General features: G+C 45.4%; 1 protein-coding gene across 11 annotated transcripts in view; it reads left to right on the plus strand.

Moving 5' to 3' along the window:
* Alg9 (asparagine-linked glycosylation 9 (alpha 1,2 mannosyltransferase)) overlaps nucleotides 1-13,154 on the plus strand; it is a 68,415-nt gene that overhangs the window by 10,161 nt on the left and 45,100 nt on the right. For all 11 annotated transcript variants that reach the window (NR_045601.1, NM_133981.2, XM_006509902.2 and 8 more), the window contains 4 exons: nucleotides 2,768-2,856; nucleotides 4,112-4,247; nucleotides 6,678-6,765; nucleotides 6,917-7,022. Coding sequence is in view for 10 of the 11 variants with exons in the window: in NM_133981.2 (NP_598742.1) it covers nucleotides 2,768-2,856; nucleotides 4,112-4,247; nucleotides 6,678-6,765; nucleotides 6,917-7,022 (419 nt within the window). In the remaining variant the exon portion in view is untranslated. The remainder of the gene's footprint in view (nucleotides 1-2,767; nucleotides 2,857-4,111; nucleotides 4,248-6,677; nucleotides 6,766-6,916; nucleotides 7,023-13,154) is intronic.

Here is a 13,154-nt window from a genome sequence, read left to right on the forward strand (position 1 = left end):
TAAGCAGAAATACTTAGAAAGAAGGCTTTTTAAAATTAACGTGTATTAGAATTTTAATTTCATGTATGTCTGCGTACTTTGTGTGTGCCTATTACCCTGAGAGGCTAAAAGAGTGCCAGATTCCCCAGGAACCGGAGTTACAGATGGTTGTAAGCCATGGTAATTTTGGATGTTGGTAATTGATTGAAATCTGGTCTTCTGGAACAGCAGCTAGTGCTGTTAACCATTGCATTGCCTCTCCAGCCCCAGAAGGCACTCTCCATGTCTCTTTAGCAAAACCACACTGGTAGGCTCCCCACTAGAGCTTACGATCTTCCCAGCAGTGGGCTTTTGGCCAGGTTTACAGTATCAGGCATGGATTGCTTCTGTGAAGGAGGACTCAGATCCAGTCAGAAAGTGTCTGGTTACCCCTGACAGTTATGCCCGTTTTGCCCCTGTGGGCACATCTTGCCTGACAGGTTTGTATTATAGTATATAGGGTCCCCTGCTGGAGAAGACCATTGATAGCTGTAGAGCGCCTTCCAGCACTAGGAACACTAGCCAGCAGGGAGGCAGATTTCAGGCTAGTGCTAGCTTGATTTCAGTCCTGCACACAAAGTGTAGGGTGCCTTCAACAATAGCGTATACACCCTAGTTGTGATGGGAACCTGATCACTGGAAATAGCGTGGGTCATTTCGGGGACCCGTGGCTTCTCTGACTCACAGGGAAGTGTGCCATGCCTGCTGTTGATATTTTCATGTAATAATCCATGTTTTATGAGGACAACATTGTCTACTACTGCAAGATACCTCTGTTGAAACCTTTTTTTTTTCTTAAAGAATGACGTATTTTGATTAAGCTGCACAGCAGTGGCTTTGCACGGGGCTATTGCACATTCCTAGTGCTGGTTATTCTGCCCCCTCTTCTTCATCTCCAACCATCTTCTTCCCCCATCACTGCTTAAGCCCTGACTCCCCGTACTGTTCCTCTCTGCTTTTGTTTTGTTTTTGTTTTTCCAGACAAGATTTCTCTGTTGTAGCCTTGGCTGTCCTGGAATTCTCCCTATAGACCAGGCTGGCCAAAAACTCAGAGATCTGCCTGCCTCTGCCTCCCGAGTGCTGGGTTAAAGACGTGCTCCACCACGGACCTGGCAGTCCTCTCTGCTTTTATGTCCTCTGTGCTGAGAGCAGCTTTGTGCCAGGCTCCTTACTAAGTATTTCTCGTGTATGATTTCTCACAGAAACTTTACGTAGGTGTGGTCGCTATCCTCATTTTACAGGTTGCAGATTATATACCTAGACACTGCTGGTAAATGGGAGAGCCAGAGTTTGAACTGCCTGAACCCGATACCTGGTAGTTCTCACTGTATCATGCTATTTCCCTATTGATAGTAGATACAATTTTAAATATGGAGCTTTTCTTAAAGAAGCAACTTTTTAAAAAAAATTAATTTATTTTTTACACTCCATATTCCATTCCCTGCCCCCCATTCACTCTCCGACTGCTCCACATCCCACACCTCCTCCATACCCCCAACCCCCATCTCCACGTAGATGCCCCCAACCCCCACCCCACCTGACCTCTAATCTCCCTGTGGTCTCCAATCTCTTGAGGGTTAGGTGCATTATCTCTGAATGAACACAGACCGAAAGTCCTTTACTGTATGTGTATTGGGGCCTCATATCAGCTGGTATATGCTGTCTGTTTGGTGGTCCAGTGTTTGAGAAATCTCCGGGGTCCAGATTAATTGAGACAGCTGGTCCTCCTACAGGATCACCCTTCTCCTCAGCTTCTTTCAGCCTTCCCCAATTCAACAACAGGGGAGAGTTGCTTCTGTCCATTAGTTGGATGCGAATATCTGCATCTGACTCAGCTGCTTGTTGGGTCTTTTGGAGAGCAGTCATCATAAGTTCCTTTTTGTGAGTGCTCCATAGCCTCAGTAATAGTGTCAGGACTTGGGACCTTCCCATGAGCTGGATCCCACTTTGGGCTTGTCATTGGACCTTCTTTTCCTCAGGCTCCTCTCCATTTCCATCCCTGTAATTCTTTCAAACAGGAACAATTATGGGTCAAGAGTTTTGACTGTGGACAGGTTTGTGCTACATCCCTCACTTGATGCCCTGACTACCTGCTGGAGGTGGGCTCTATAAGTTCCCTCTCCCTACTGTCTGACATTTCATCTAAGATTCTTCCCTTTGATTCTCTTACCTCCCAGGTCTCTGGTACATTTTGGAGGGTTCCCGCCAACCTCCTATTTCCCTAGGTTGTCTGTTTCCATTCTTTCTGCTGGCCCTCAGGGTTTTCTTCTGTGCCAAGAGTAAGAATCTGTTTCTTTCTTTCTTTTTTTTTTTTTTTAAGATTTATTTATTTATATGTAAGTACACTGTAGCTGTCTTCAGACACTCCAGAAGAGGGAGTCAGATCTCATTACGGATGGTTGTGAGCCACCATGTGGTTGCTGGGATTTGAACTCCGGACCTTCGGAAGAGCAGTCGGGTGCTCTTACCCACTGAGCCATCTCACCAGCCCCAAGAAGCTGTTTCTTAATACACATGAACTTCCTAATGAGTTTTAAGTCCATTTCCTCTTAAGTAAGGAGCTTTTTCGGTGTTGGGCATAAGAGGCTTGGGTTTCTTGTACACATGGAATTCCTAACGAGTCTAGACAGTTCTGTATTACATTAGGTCTTTAGTGTTATTTTGCACACGGCTTCCATTTCTTCTTTGCTTTGCTATGTCTTCTGTCTCTCAGTATCTACACTATTAATGGTCTTAATCTTTCTTTAAGGGCTGTGTGCAAGAAGTTTGGGCTGCATGTGAGTCGAATGATGCTGGCCTTCCTGGTGCTCAGCACGGGCATGTTCTGCTCATCATCTGGTAAGCAGACGGACGGCCGAGGGGTGGGAGGTTTACCTTCCTGTACAGTTGCATTGACGAAAGGAAGCCCTTGCTTTTATAACCCGAATCCTGGGCAGGTCTCTGTCTGCTTCATCAAGATCAACAGAGACCTCAGATAGTTCTCTTCTTTTGTACTCTGCATTAGCAGCTAGAATTGACATCTTTATTTATCATCTTTCTGTGAAAGTCGCATCTCACATCTTTTATGTTTTATTTACTTTGGTAATCCAGAAACAGATTTGTATGTGTGGGGACTTCCTGTGAGTGTCTTTCGTTTTACAAAGTCAGTTGAGGCACTCGTGTGCAGAGGCTTTGCTAAAACAGAGCCTTTGGAGCTGACGCTTGCTGAGTGTCTTAGATCTCATCGCCTATCCCGTTGGAGTTCTTGTTAGAACCAACTGGGGATGCTCTGGGGATGGTCCTTCTGAAGCATAAACAGCCACAGTTTCGTTTAATAGTTCACTGTTGTGGCAAAGGCCTTGAGTGTGTTCAGCATACTGTAACAAGGTTATGGTAAATATGATAATTAAGGGGCTTTGCTAAGGTTAGAATGTGGCTCTGAGCCTTGAGAGGGCTTCCTAGACACCTGTAGGGTACAGGTTTGAGCCAGGGTGTCTCAGAGCACATCAGAACCCGTATATCACCCGCAAAGATGCTGAGTCTTTTGAACCATGCTTCTTGCATGGAAATAAGTGTGACATTCCTGGGGAGACTGGATTTTTGTAAGCTTTACATTTAGGTACAGGCCAGAAAAGGAATGGCATGGGTAGTGCTGTGGAATCTATGGCCTTGTGCACTCACAGGTGCGAGAAAATAAAAATCAGTGCGACTTGCTTTCTGAAAAGCGGTGTTTTCAGTCCTTCCTTCCTCTCCTTTCCTTTTTCTGTTTCTTTCTTTCTACACCGGGCCTCGTGTAGCCTCAGACTCGCTGTACAGCCAAGGGTGCCCTTGAACTTCTGATCTTCTTCTTTCTACCTTCGGAGGGCTGGAGTCATAGGTGTGCGCTACTGTGGCTAGTGTTTTTGTGGTTGTTGGACTTGAACCCAGGGTTTTGTGCATCTTAAGCAAGCACTCCAGCAATTGAGCCACGTCTCCAGCCTTACTGCTTGTTCCTAATAGAATGTTTCCCCAAACATGTTTACAGTGATTGGCGTTTTGTAGTGCAGGTGAAGCTTTAAAAATCAGCACTAACCTCAGACCGTGGTTTCTTCTGTCCATTTCTTTACTCTTGCAGCATTCCTCCCCAGCAGCTTCTGCATGTACACCACGCTGATCGCCATGACGGGATGGTATATGGACAAGACACCCATTGCTGTGCTGGGAGTAGCAGCTGGTGCCATCTTAGGGTGGCCGTTTAGTGCAGCTCTTGGGTAAGAAACCAAAGTTATTCCTCTCCTGTCCATCACTGGGCATCTGGTCAGTCCTAATGTTGTATGCAGATTGCCATGGCAGCATCTGGAAAGGAAAGGGATTGATTGACAGAGACTCTGGGGAGCAAAAGCGTAGTATTCTTGTTGTTCATTGGTGTGATTTATCCTAATGAGAACAGCGACTACCTACTTCCTGCTGAATGTTAGCATTACTGGCATTGCCAAACCCTTTACATATTTTTATTTCTAAATCTTACACCTCTGCAAGAAAATACAATGAAATTAGTATTTTATAAATGAAAAAACAGGCACTAAGATTTGGAGTAATGTGCCCTTAAGATTATGCTTGCTTTTGTTTGTTTTTTTTTTTTTTGTTTTTTGTTTTGTTTTTTCGAGACAGGGTTTCTCTGTATATCCCTGGCTGTCCTGGAACTCAGAAATCCGCCTGCCTCTGCCTCCCGAGTGCTGGGATTAAAGGCGTGCGCCACCACGCCCGGCTATGCTTGCTTTTTACCATGCTTTAGTAGCATAGATAAATTGTACATACTGGCTTCTTGTGACAGTTTCATGTGTGTGTGCAATGCATTTCAGTCATCTCTCCTGAGTTAAGCTCTTGTCGTCCTCCCTCTCCTGCGAATCCCCCTCTCTTTTATAAAGCGTGCTGCTGTTTTCCCACACTGCTCCATTCTGTGCTGTGCATTTTTCTTATCACCCAGGCTTGATGTGTTGCCTTTTGACTTTCTCTTTCCTTAAAAAAGAAAATGATTTTTATGTTCAAGTGGTGCATATACATCTGTGCACACGTGTGCCCTGTCCCTGGAGGCCCGAAAGCGGTATTAGATTCCCTGGAACTGAGCTGCTGTGTGGGTCCTCTGGAAGAGCAGCCCATGCTGTAACCCACTGCGGCGTCTCCGCACCCCTTCGCTTTGTTTCCACTACTTCCTTCTTGGTTTGTGCTGGCTTAACTTGTTTATACTGGAGAAATGGCTCAGTGATTAAGAACAAGCCTGGATTTGGTTCCCAGCATCCACGTTGGGTGGCTTACAGCTGCCTATTACTGTAGTTCCAGGGGATCCACCACCCTCTTCTGGGCTTTGTAGGCTCTAGTACCCACATATGTAAATATGCATTTTATGGGTAATTAAAAAAAATCTTGGGGCTGGAGAGATGGCTCAGTGGTTAAGAGCATTGACTGCTCTTCCAGAGGTCCCAAGTTCAAGTCCCAGGAACCACATGGGTCATAACCATCTGTAATGAGATCCAATGCCCTCTTCTAGTGTGTCTGAAGACAGCAACAGTGCATTCATTGTCACATACATAAAATAAAAAAACTTAAAAGCCGGGCGTGGTGATGCACGCCTTTAATCCCAGCACTCGGGAGGCAGAGGCAGGAGGATTTCTGAGTTTGAGGCCAGCCTGGTCTACAAAGTGAGTTCCAGGACAGCCAGGACTACATAGAGAAACCCTGTCTCGGGGGGGGGGGGGGGGGAAACAACAACAAAAAAACCCCAAACCAAAACAAAAAATGTAAAAATGGTCTAGTTGTTATTAAGGTTATTTTAAATGTAGTATTCCATGTTTAAAAAGTCCCTACCTGTTGGGTATAGCTCAGTGGTAGAATGTTTGGCAGCCCAGCGACAGGCAAGGCAGGCTTCATGAGGTAAAAGGAGTGGCTGGAGACTGGGGATGATGCATGTGAGCAGGAGGACTCAGGTTTGATCCCCAGCAGGCACTTGAAAGGCAGGTGTGGTGGTGCTCCCGTAATCCTTGTGCCGGGGGAGACAGACGACTTTCTAGAGCACAGGCCGGCTAGCCTAGCAGAATTGAAGAGCTCTAGGGTCTGTGAGTTCCCCTGTCTCAGAGAGTGAAGCCGAGAGCAACTGAGAGAGGCTCAGCCGGTCGCAGCAAGCCTGGAGATCTGAGTTTGATCCCTGGAACGGATAGATATAAATGTGGAAGGCACAGAACGGACTCCTCAGTGCTATCCTCTGACCTCTGTACACGTCATGACGTGTGCATACAGGCCCCTCAACACACATGCCATGCCATGTGTGCCTGCAGAGCCCCCCACAATAAATTGTTTACAAGTTAAAATATATATAATAAAATCCTAGTTAATTTCAGAAGAGAGAGGTCAGTATTTATTTGTGAGGTGGAGGATAACAAGTGTACATGAATATATCTTACATGTCCAAAACATACGGGTCACTTTAGTGCTTGGGTTTGGAGGCCATCTGTGACATGCGTATCTCTCTGATGGGTCCAAGGAAAGACCAGATTATTTTTGAGGACATCTTGTCACAAACCAGCTTCCTTCCTCCTCTGCCCTGGGACAGCCGTTTTGTTCTCTGCTCAGCGTGGGTGTGCATGGCTCTGTCCCTAGCATGTGGGGCTTGGCTTAAGACCTCCGTTTGTCTCTCCGTTGAACAGTTTACCCATCGCCTTCGACTTGCTGGCCAGGAAGCACAGGTGGAAGAGTTTTCTCCTCTGGTCCCTGGTGGCCCTGGCTCTCTTCTTGGTGAGTGTCCTTTTGTCCTGCTTTGCTCTAATGCTCTCAGCCGGCATCTGCTGTGGGGAGGGAGGCATCAGGGGGTCATTTTTTTTCTTGTTCCCAAGTTTTTCCACTAGCGTTTGGAGAACTTCATCTGCTGTTTCTCCTTCTGCTTTAGGTGCCCGTGGTGGTCATTGACAGCTACTATTACGGGAAGTTGGTGGTTGCCCCTCTCAACATTGTTTTGTATAACGTCTTTACGTCTCATGGACCTGATCTTTATGGTAAGGCTTGACAAAACTTGAGGAAAAAGTAGAAAATAGTTTAATTTACCTGAGTTTCATAATTTTAATCCATTTCTCTCATTTCATCAAATCCACTCCACCTCCGTCCCTCATCTTTTCCCTCCCTCCCTTCTCTCCTTCCTCCCCTCCCTCCTTCCTCCTCTCTGGGCTTCAGCTGTAGCTCAGGTTGGCCTTGAACTCCTGATGTTCCTCCTATATTCTGAGTATGGTGGGGTAGCAGCATGCGCTGGCCAAATGTGGTGTTTGTGCGGTGTCCTGTTCTGCAGTTTGAGCTCTCTGTCAGCAGTGACAGCAGAGCCACTGTGTCTCCTTGGCAGGTGTGGCAGAAAGCACTGGCTCTGCACTGCTGAGCATCGTCCCCAGTTGCAGACTTAGAGAGCTCTGAGGAGTGCCAGCTATGCATGGTGCCATTTAGTAGCCAAAACTGGCCTCAAACTTATAGCAGTCCTCCTGCCTCAGCCTCCCACATGATAGGATTACAGAGTTGAGCTTCCAGGCCTGTTCATCTTTTTAGTCATCAACCCCTTTTGAGCTGGTTGCAGCGGTGCACACCTGTGATCCAGCGCTGGAGAGCTGGAGGCAGGAGGCGGGGGAGCAGTCCAAGGCTGGCTGCATAGCAGGTTTGCGGCCAGCTGCATGAGACTTCATCTTTTTTTTTTTTTTTTTTTTAAAGATTTATTTATTTATTATATGTAAGTACACTGTAGCTGTCCAGAAGAGGGAGTCAGATCTTGTTACAGATGGTTGTGAGCCACCATGTGGTTGCTGGGATTTGAACTCCAGACCTTCGGAAGAGCAGTAGGGTGCTCTTACCCACTGAGCCATCTCACCAGCCCCGAGACTTCATCTTAAATAACAATAAAAACCAAGCTTTCTGTGACCAGGAAGTAAGCACAATAGCAAAAAGAAAATAAAAACAGTCCCATCAAGTTTGTGCCATATTTCTAACTTCTAGGATTATATTCCGACATTTTCTCTGTACACACATTTGATGTTAGTTTTTTTTTTTTCAGGAAAGGAAGTTTTGAAAATCTACAAAGTGAGCAAATGAGAATAGAGTAGCATGGGAGGGCGAGTAGATGAGTCAGTTTAAGATGAAAATAAACCGGAATGCCTGTACTTGCTCTGGGATGTAGTCTCCAGGTACCTGGGTACCTCCATCTCTTACTCACCCCACTCTAGTCTCGTTTTATTTGACCTCTGAGGGCATCTGAGCTGGTATTAATTACAGACGAATGAGTTAGAGGTTTTTTTCTAGATCAGCCAAGTCAGGAAATACTTTATCAGGGAATTTCCCCCATGAGATTAGCGTGGTTCCTTTTCCTCCAACCTCCAGAGCATACCCTGTATTTAAATATCCTAGCTTTGTTAGGACTCAGGCTGATGTTATTTCTGTATCTCAGGTAAGCTTCTATGTCTGGTATTTGCTTTGTGATGGCCAATTGAACCAGTAGCTTGCTTTAGGAGCCTCTAGATGTCTCCCTTCAGCTATGGACACTTTGCATATTTTAAATTGCTCCTTACTTAGGATTATTTATAAGATTTCATTTGACTCTAGTCAGTCCGGACTGCGTGGTGAAAGATCCATTTACCTAATTGGAAATATATTCATTCTTTATAGGTGAATTGGTTAATTTGTGTTAATTTTGAAAAACTGGCTTCTTCGTTTTTACAAACTGGCTTATTCTTTGTATGCTGACTGCTTATAAAACTTTTGTGAAAAAAATATGAAAGTGGTGCATTTTTTTTTTTTTGTATTCCTTTAGGCAGCTCTAGAAATGATCAGTCTAGTGGGGACAGTAGAGATCCGATGCTCCTAGTTTAACAGGGGCCTGGTTAGAGGGCCCTGTGCTAGGTTTGGGGCATAGTAGAGCTGGAGCCAGTCTTTCCTTGGACACTGGCGTCTGATGATCGCTTCATCCAGTGTTTGGCTGAGAAGAGTTTTAAAGTTGTGTGCCACTTTATAAATCTGCCTTAATTGTACTCAATCTAATTTTGTTCTTTTGGATGTAGAGTACTAGTGGTTAGTATCTCAGCAGTGGCCAAAACTCTGTAGGGATTGTCCCACCAGCCATGGAAGCAATTGTGTACTTTAGGGACTGTAGGGAGCTGGCCTCAAGGATCGCTGCATAGAAGTTGCCCAGGAACACAGATTCTCTTCTGACCAGAATTTGAATTTGAGTTCTGTTTTTGAGACAGGGTTTCTCTGTGTAGCCTTGGCTGTCCTGGAGCTCGGAGGTCTCACACTGGCGCTCCTCCTCCTTCCTCTGCCTCCTTCAGTAAGTCCTGTCGACACCATGGCTGATTTCTGTTCTTTAAGTGTTAACTCATTCTTGCTTCAGCATGCCTCTTGCAGAGAGACTACTGCTATCCTAGCCTTAAGCTGGGACTCCTGTGCATTGTAGGTTTATAGTAAAAAGTTATCAAGAAGGAACGAATGGTTGCTTTTTAGAGTATCAGTCATTGCTGCTCTGTCTTAGAACTGCTTTAGTTGGATACAGTGCTGACTTGAGATTTTTCGTGATACGAAATGAGAATAGCACATATAAGTTCCTTTAAAATACTTGTTGGCTGTCCTTTGGCTCAGTATCGAGGACCAGCTTTTGTGGGTGCTTTGCTGCTGTGAAGTCATCAGGGAGGTGGGGTGCTCTTGTCCTGGAGGTCCGACTTTTTCGTGTGAAGTTTTGACACGATTTTTCATTCTTTTGCTATTTTACAAGACTTTCCTGTTTGAAGTGCCTCACTAGCTATTGTAGGCACCCACTTTACCTGAAAATTAAAAGTTTATTATGGTGATAGTTTTTTTGCATGTGTTTTTCATATGTAAGAACACAACAAGCCTGCTAATCCTTTCTGGGTTAATGTGTAGTGTTCAGTTAAAGAAATATTGAATAAATGACATTTGAGAACTTGGCTCTCATCTGACACAACCTGCTATTTTATAAGACTGCCAAGACTGTAAGTGTAATACAGTAGATTCTCTGCTGTGGGCAGACGGTCACAGGGACAAGTCCCTCTGGTGGAGTCAGGATCAGTGTGACTCTGGAGTGGAGCCTTGGAGGAGCTGGGCAGGGCTATGCTGGCTCCCAGGGCTGCGCTGCTGTGGAGGAAAGTGTGAATGTTAGGATTGGCTGGCTGGTTTGTTTTAGATGCCACAGATGGAAACAGGGTTTGGAACATACCAGACAAATAATGCACACTGACCTACATGTCCAACCTAAATACGAGGTTTCTAAGCTCCTTTTACAGCAAAGGTTGACGTTTCAAACGTTTCAAGCAAGGTGACTTGAGACTCTGTTAGAGTGTAAGCATGGAAATAGCCTCTTTATTGTTTCTGGTATCAAAAAGATGCTCTATAATTTGCTGGCTTAAATAGCATTTTAAAAAGTTTTAAATTTTACTTTGTGTATGTGGGTGTTTTGCGTGCATGTATGTCTGTGTACCATCTAAGTGCCTGGTCCCTTTGGAGGCCAGAAGTGGGCGGCAGACCCCCTGGAACTGGAGTAAGCAGTCTGATGCAGATGCTGGGATCAAACCCTGGTCCTCTGGAAGAGCAGCAGGTGCTCTTAGCCACGGAGCCATCTTTCCAGCGTTAAATAGCATATATTCCAGACCTGAGGTGGTTCCCCCTTTTTAACGTCAGTGGAAAAAACCCTCTACCCTCCTCTAGGTGTTTGATGTCCTAGGCTTACTGAATTAGCTATTATCTGGCAGAAATTTTATACAAATTGTGATCCTCTTGTTAGAAAAATTATGAGCTAGGCATTATCTTTATTTCCTGATGAGGACATGAAATCGAGATAGGGAGGAACGTGCAAAATGGTTAAGAAAGCTGCAGACAAGGGTGAGAGCCCGGGTTCTCCGGTTTCTATATGCTTGTGTTTTTTTCTCCACTAAAAATATCCTTCATAAAACTCTGGGATTTGGTCATCAAAGCTACAGAATAGACTCATAAAAAGAAGGAGCTTGGGGCCTGGAGAAATGCTTAGCATTTAAGAGCATTGGCTGCTCTTGCAGAGGGCCCAGGTTGAGTTCCCAGCACCTACATGGAGGCTCACAACTTTACATCCAGTTCTAGGAGATTTAGTGCCTTCTGTTGGCCTCCACAGGCACCAGGCTTGCGCATGTGAACAGCCTTACATGTAGGTAAAGCGCTCATGCACATGAAATAATAAGAAGAAATCTGAGAGCATGAGTTGCAAGATATAGAGAGCAGGTCCAACCCAAAGGATGGCTGAGAAGTTACTCGTTTGAAGTTCTGCACATTTTGGCTGAAAGATGGTCAGGAGCCCTGGCCAGTGTGGATGATGGAGTGACGTGCGCACACACACACACACACACACACACACACACACACACACACACGCACGCAGCGTGCTTCACACAGGATAATTTTGTTGAGAAAGAACAAGGCATTCAGGAAATACAGAGCAGTGTAGACTGGAACTGCAGAGTCATGGACAGGCCATGCCTATGGGAGTCAGAGGTCAGAAAGTCCTGAGTTCTGCCTCTGGTAGGGTTTCAAGTTCTCAGATGGTGCTCTCTGGCCCCTTGCCCCGTGCTCCTCATGCAGAGATCACTGAGTTGTCCCAGACCTGCGCTTTGCACCTTAGGTCAGGATCCTGTAGTCTGTGGATGTTTGCCATCATCCCTCCTGTTACCCAAGGGAAGGTCTCAGAGGGCCAGGAGAGCGAGTGCCTTTGTTATAGTGCCCACCATTTGTTGTTCGTAAGCTGACGTGATGCCTCCTAGGGGTCTGATGGCGCCCGCTTAGAGTTGACTGGCAGGCAGTGCTGTCCTGCAGCCTCTGCTCTTGCTTACCCTGGCTTCTTGGTGCTAGTGTGACATTTGTAAGAAGATCTATTATTTAGGTCCCACTGTCGTATAAAATTATAGGCCTTTGCAAAACAGGTTTCCCATCATTCAGTCTATGGATTAATAAACATGATTCCTTCTTTTAGCCTCTTTGAAGACTCCCTTAGCTCATTTGAGTGGAAGGAACAGAGGCACTTTGCCTACACAGGGAGACCCTGCTGCCAGCCTGCTACAGAGTCCTCTTGTGTCCCCTCCCCCCAAATGCTCAGCTTGCCAACCTGAGGTGCATTTTCTTGCACTGTCAACTTGGACCTAGCCTTGTGAGCATCAGCATGGTAAAGCCTGAGATGAAAGCTGCCACTCTTAGGGCATGCAAGCCATTGAATATGGGGGACACCCGCTAGCCGAATTAAAAGTCACCTTTTTATTTTATTTTTTGTTCCTTTTTTCCTTTTTTTTGTTTTTTTTTTGTCTTTTGTTATTTTATTTATTTATTTATTTATTTATTTATTTTGGGTTTTTTGTTTTGTTTTGTTTTGGTCAGTTGACCTTTCTTCAGTTTTGGCTTATTCCCCAGTGCTTGCTCCATCCTTCAGGGAAGTAAGCCTATTAGGAAATGTGCACAGACTAGCTGAGAGCTTGATAAATGAACACACGAAGATCACATAGAAGGTATGGTATAGTAAGCGATGGTAGCGACAGTTGCTCAAAATGGGGGTGCTTGCCAAGACAGCACCTGTATGAGCAAGCACCAGAGAGAAGGCAGCTTCCCTCCTCCGATGCTTAGCATCGTCATGGCTGCACAGAGAAGGAAGGCCCCCATCTTCTCTGGCTGGTCTCTTTTCTCCACAGGCCTAGATTTCTAGACTTTTGTTAAGAAATATAATGAGTCAAAGGTTGCCCTGTCTTCTTATTGCGGGAGAGAGTGGATAGTCACCTCTCAGAAAGCTGGGTCCTAAAGGATTTAGTTTAGAAAAAATGCTCCTACTAATTGAAACCCAGAGAAGACATTTCTCCAGAGGGTTTATTTAACTTAGAGACATGGGGAAGACAAGATTAAAGATGTCCTGAATGACCTGCTGGAGACAGACTTCCATTCCTACCGTTTAGCTGTCTGTGAGCAGGAGTGAACTTTCCCCAGAGGTGGCCCACAATTGAAGCGGGCCCTTCCTCAGTGAGCCCTCCCATTCCTCCAAGTGTTGCTGGCATTATGATTTTAGTCTCTGACCTTATTTTTGCTGTGCAAGCCACAAAGCGTTAGGTTTTTGAGTGTTCTCTGCCTCCTGATTACCTTTT

This window comes from Mus musculus, chromosome 9 (genome assembly GCF_000001635.26).
Source record: "Mus musculus strain C57BL/6J chromosome 9, GRCm38.p6 C57BL/6J".
NCBI classification, from domain to species: Eukaryota; Metazoa; Chordata; class Mammalia; order Rodentia; family Muridae; genus Mus; species Mus musculus.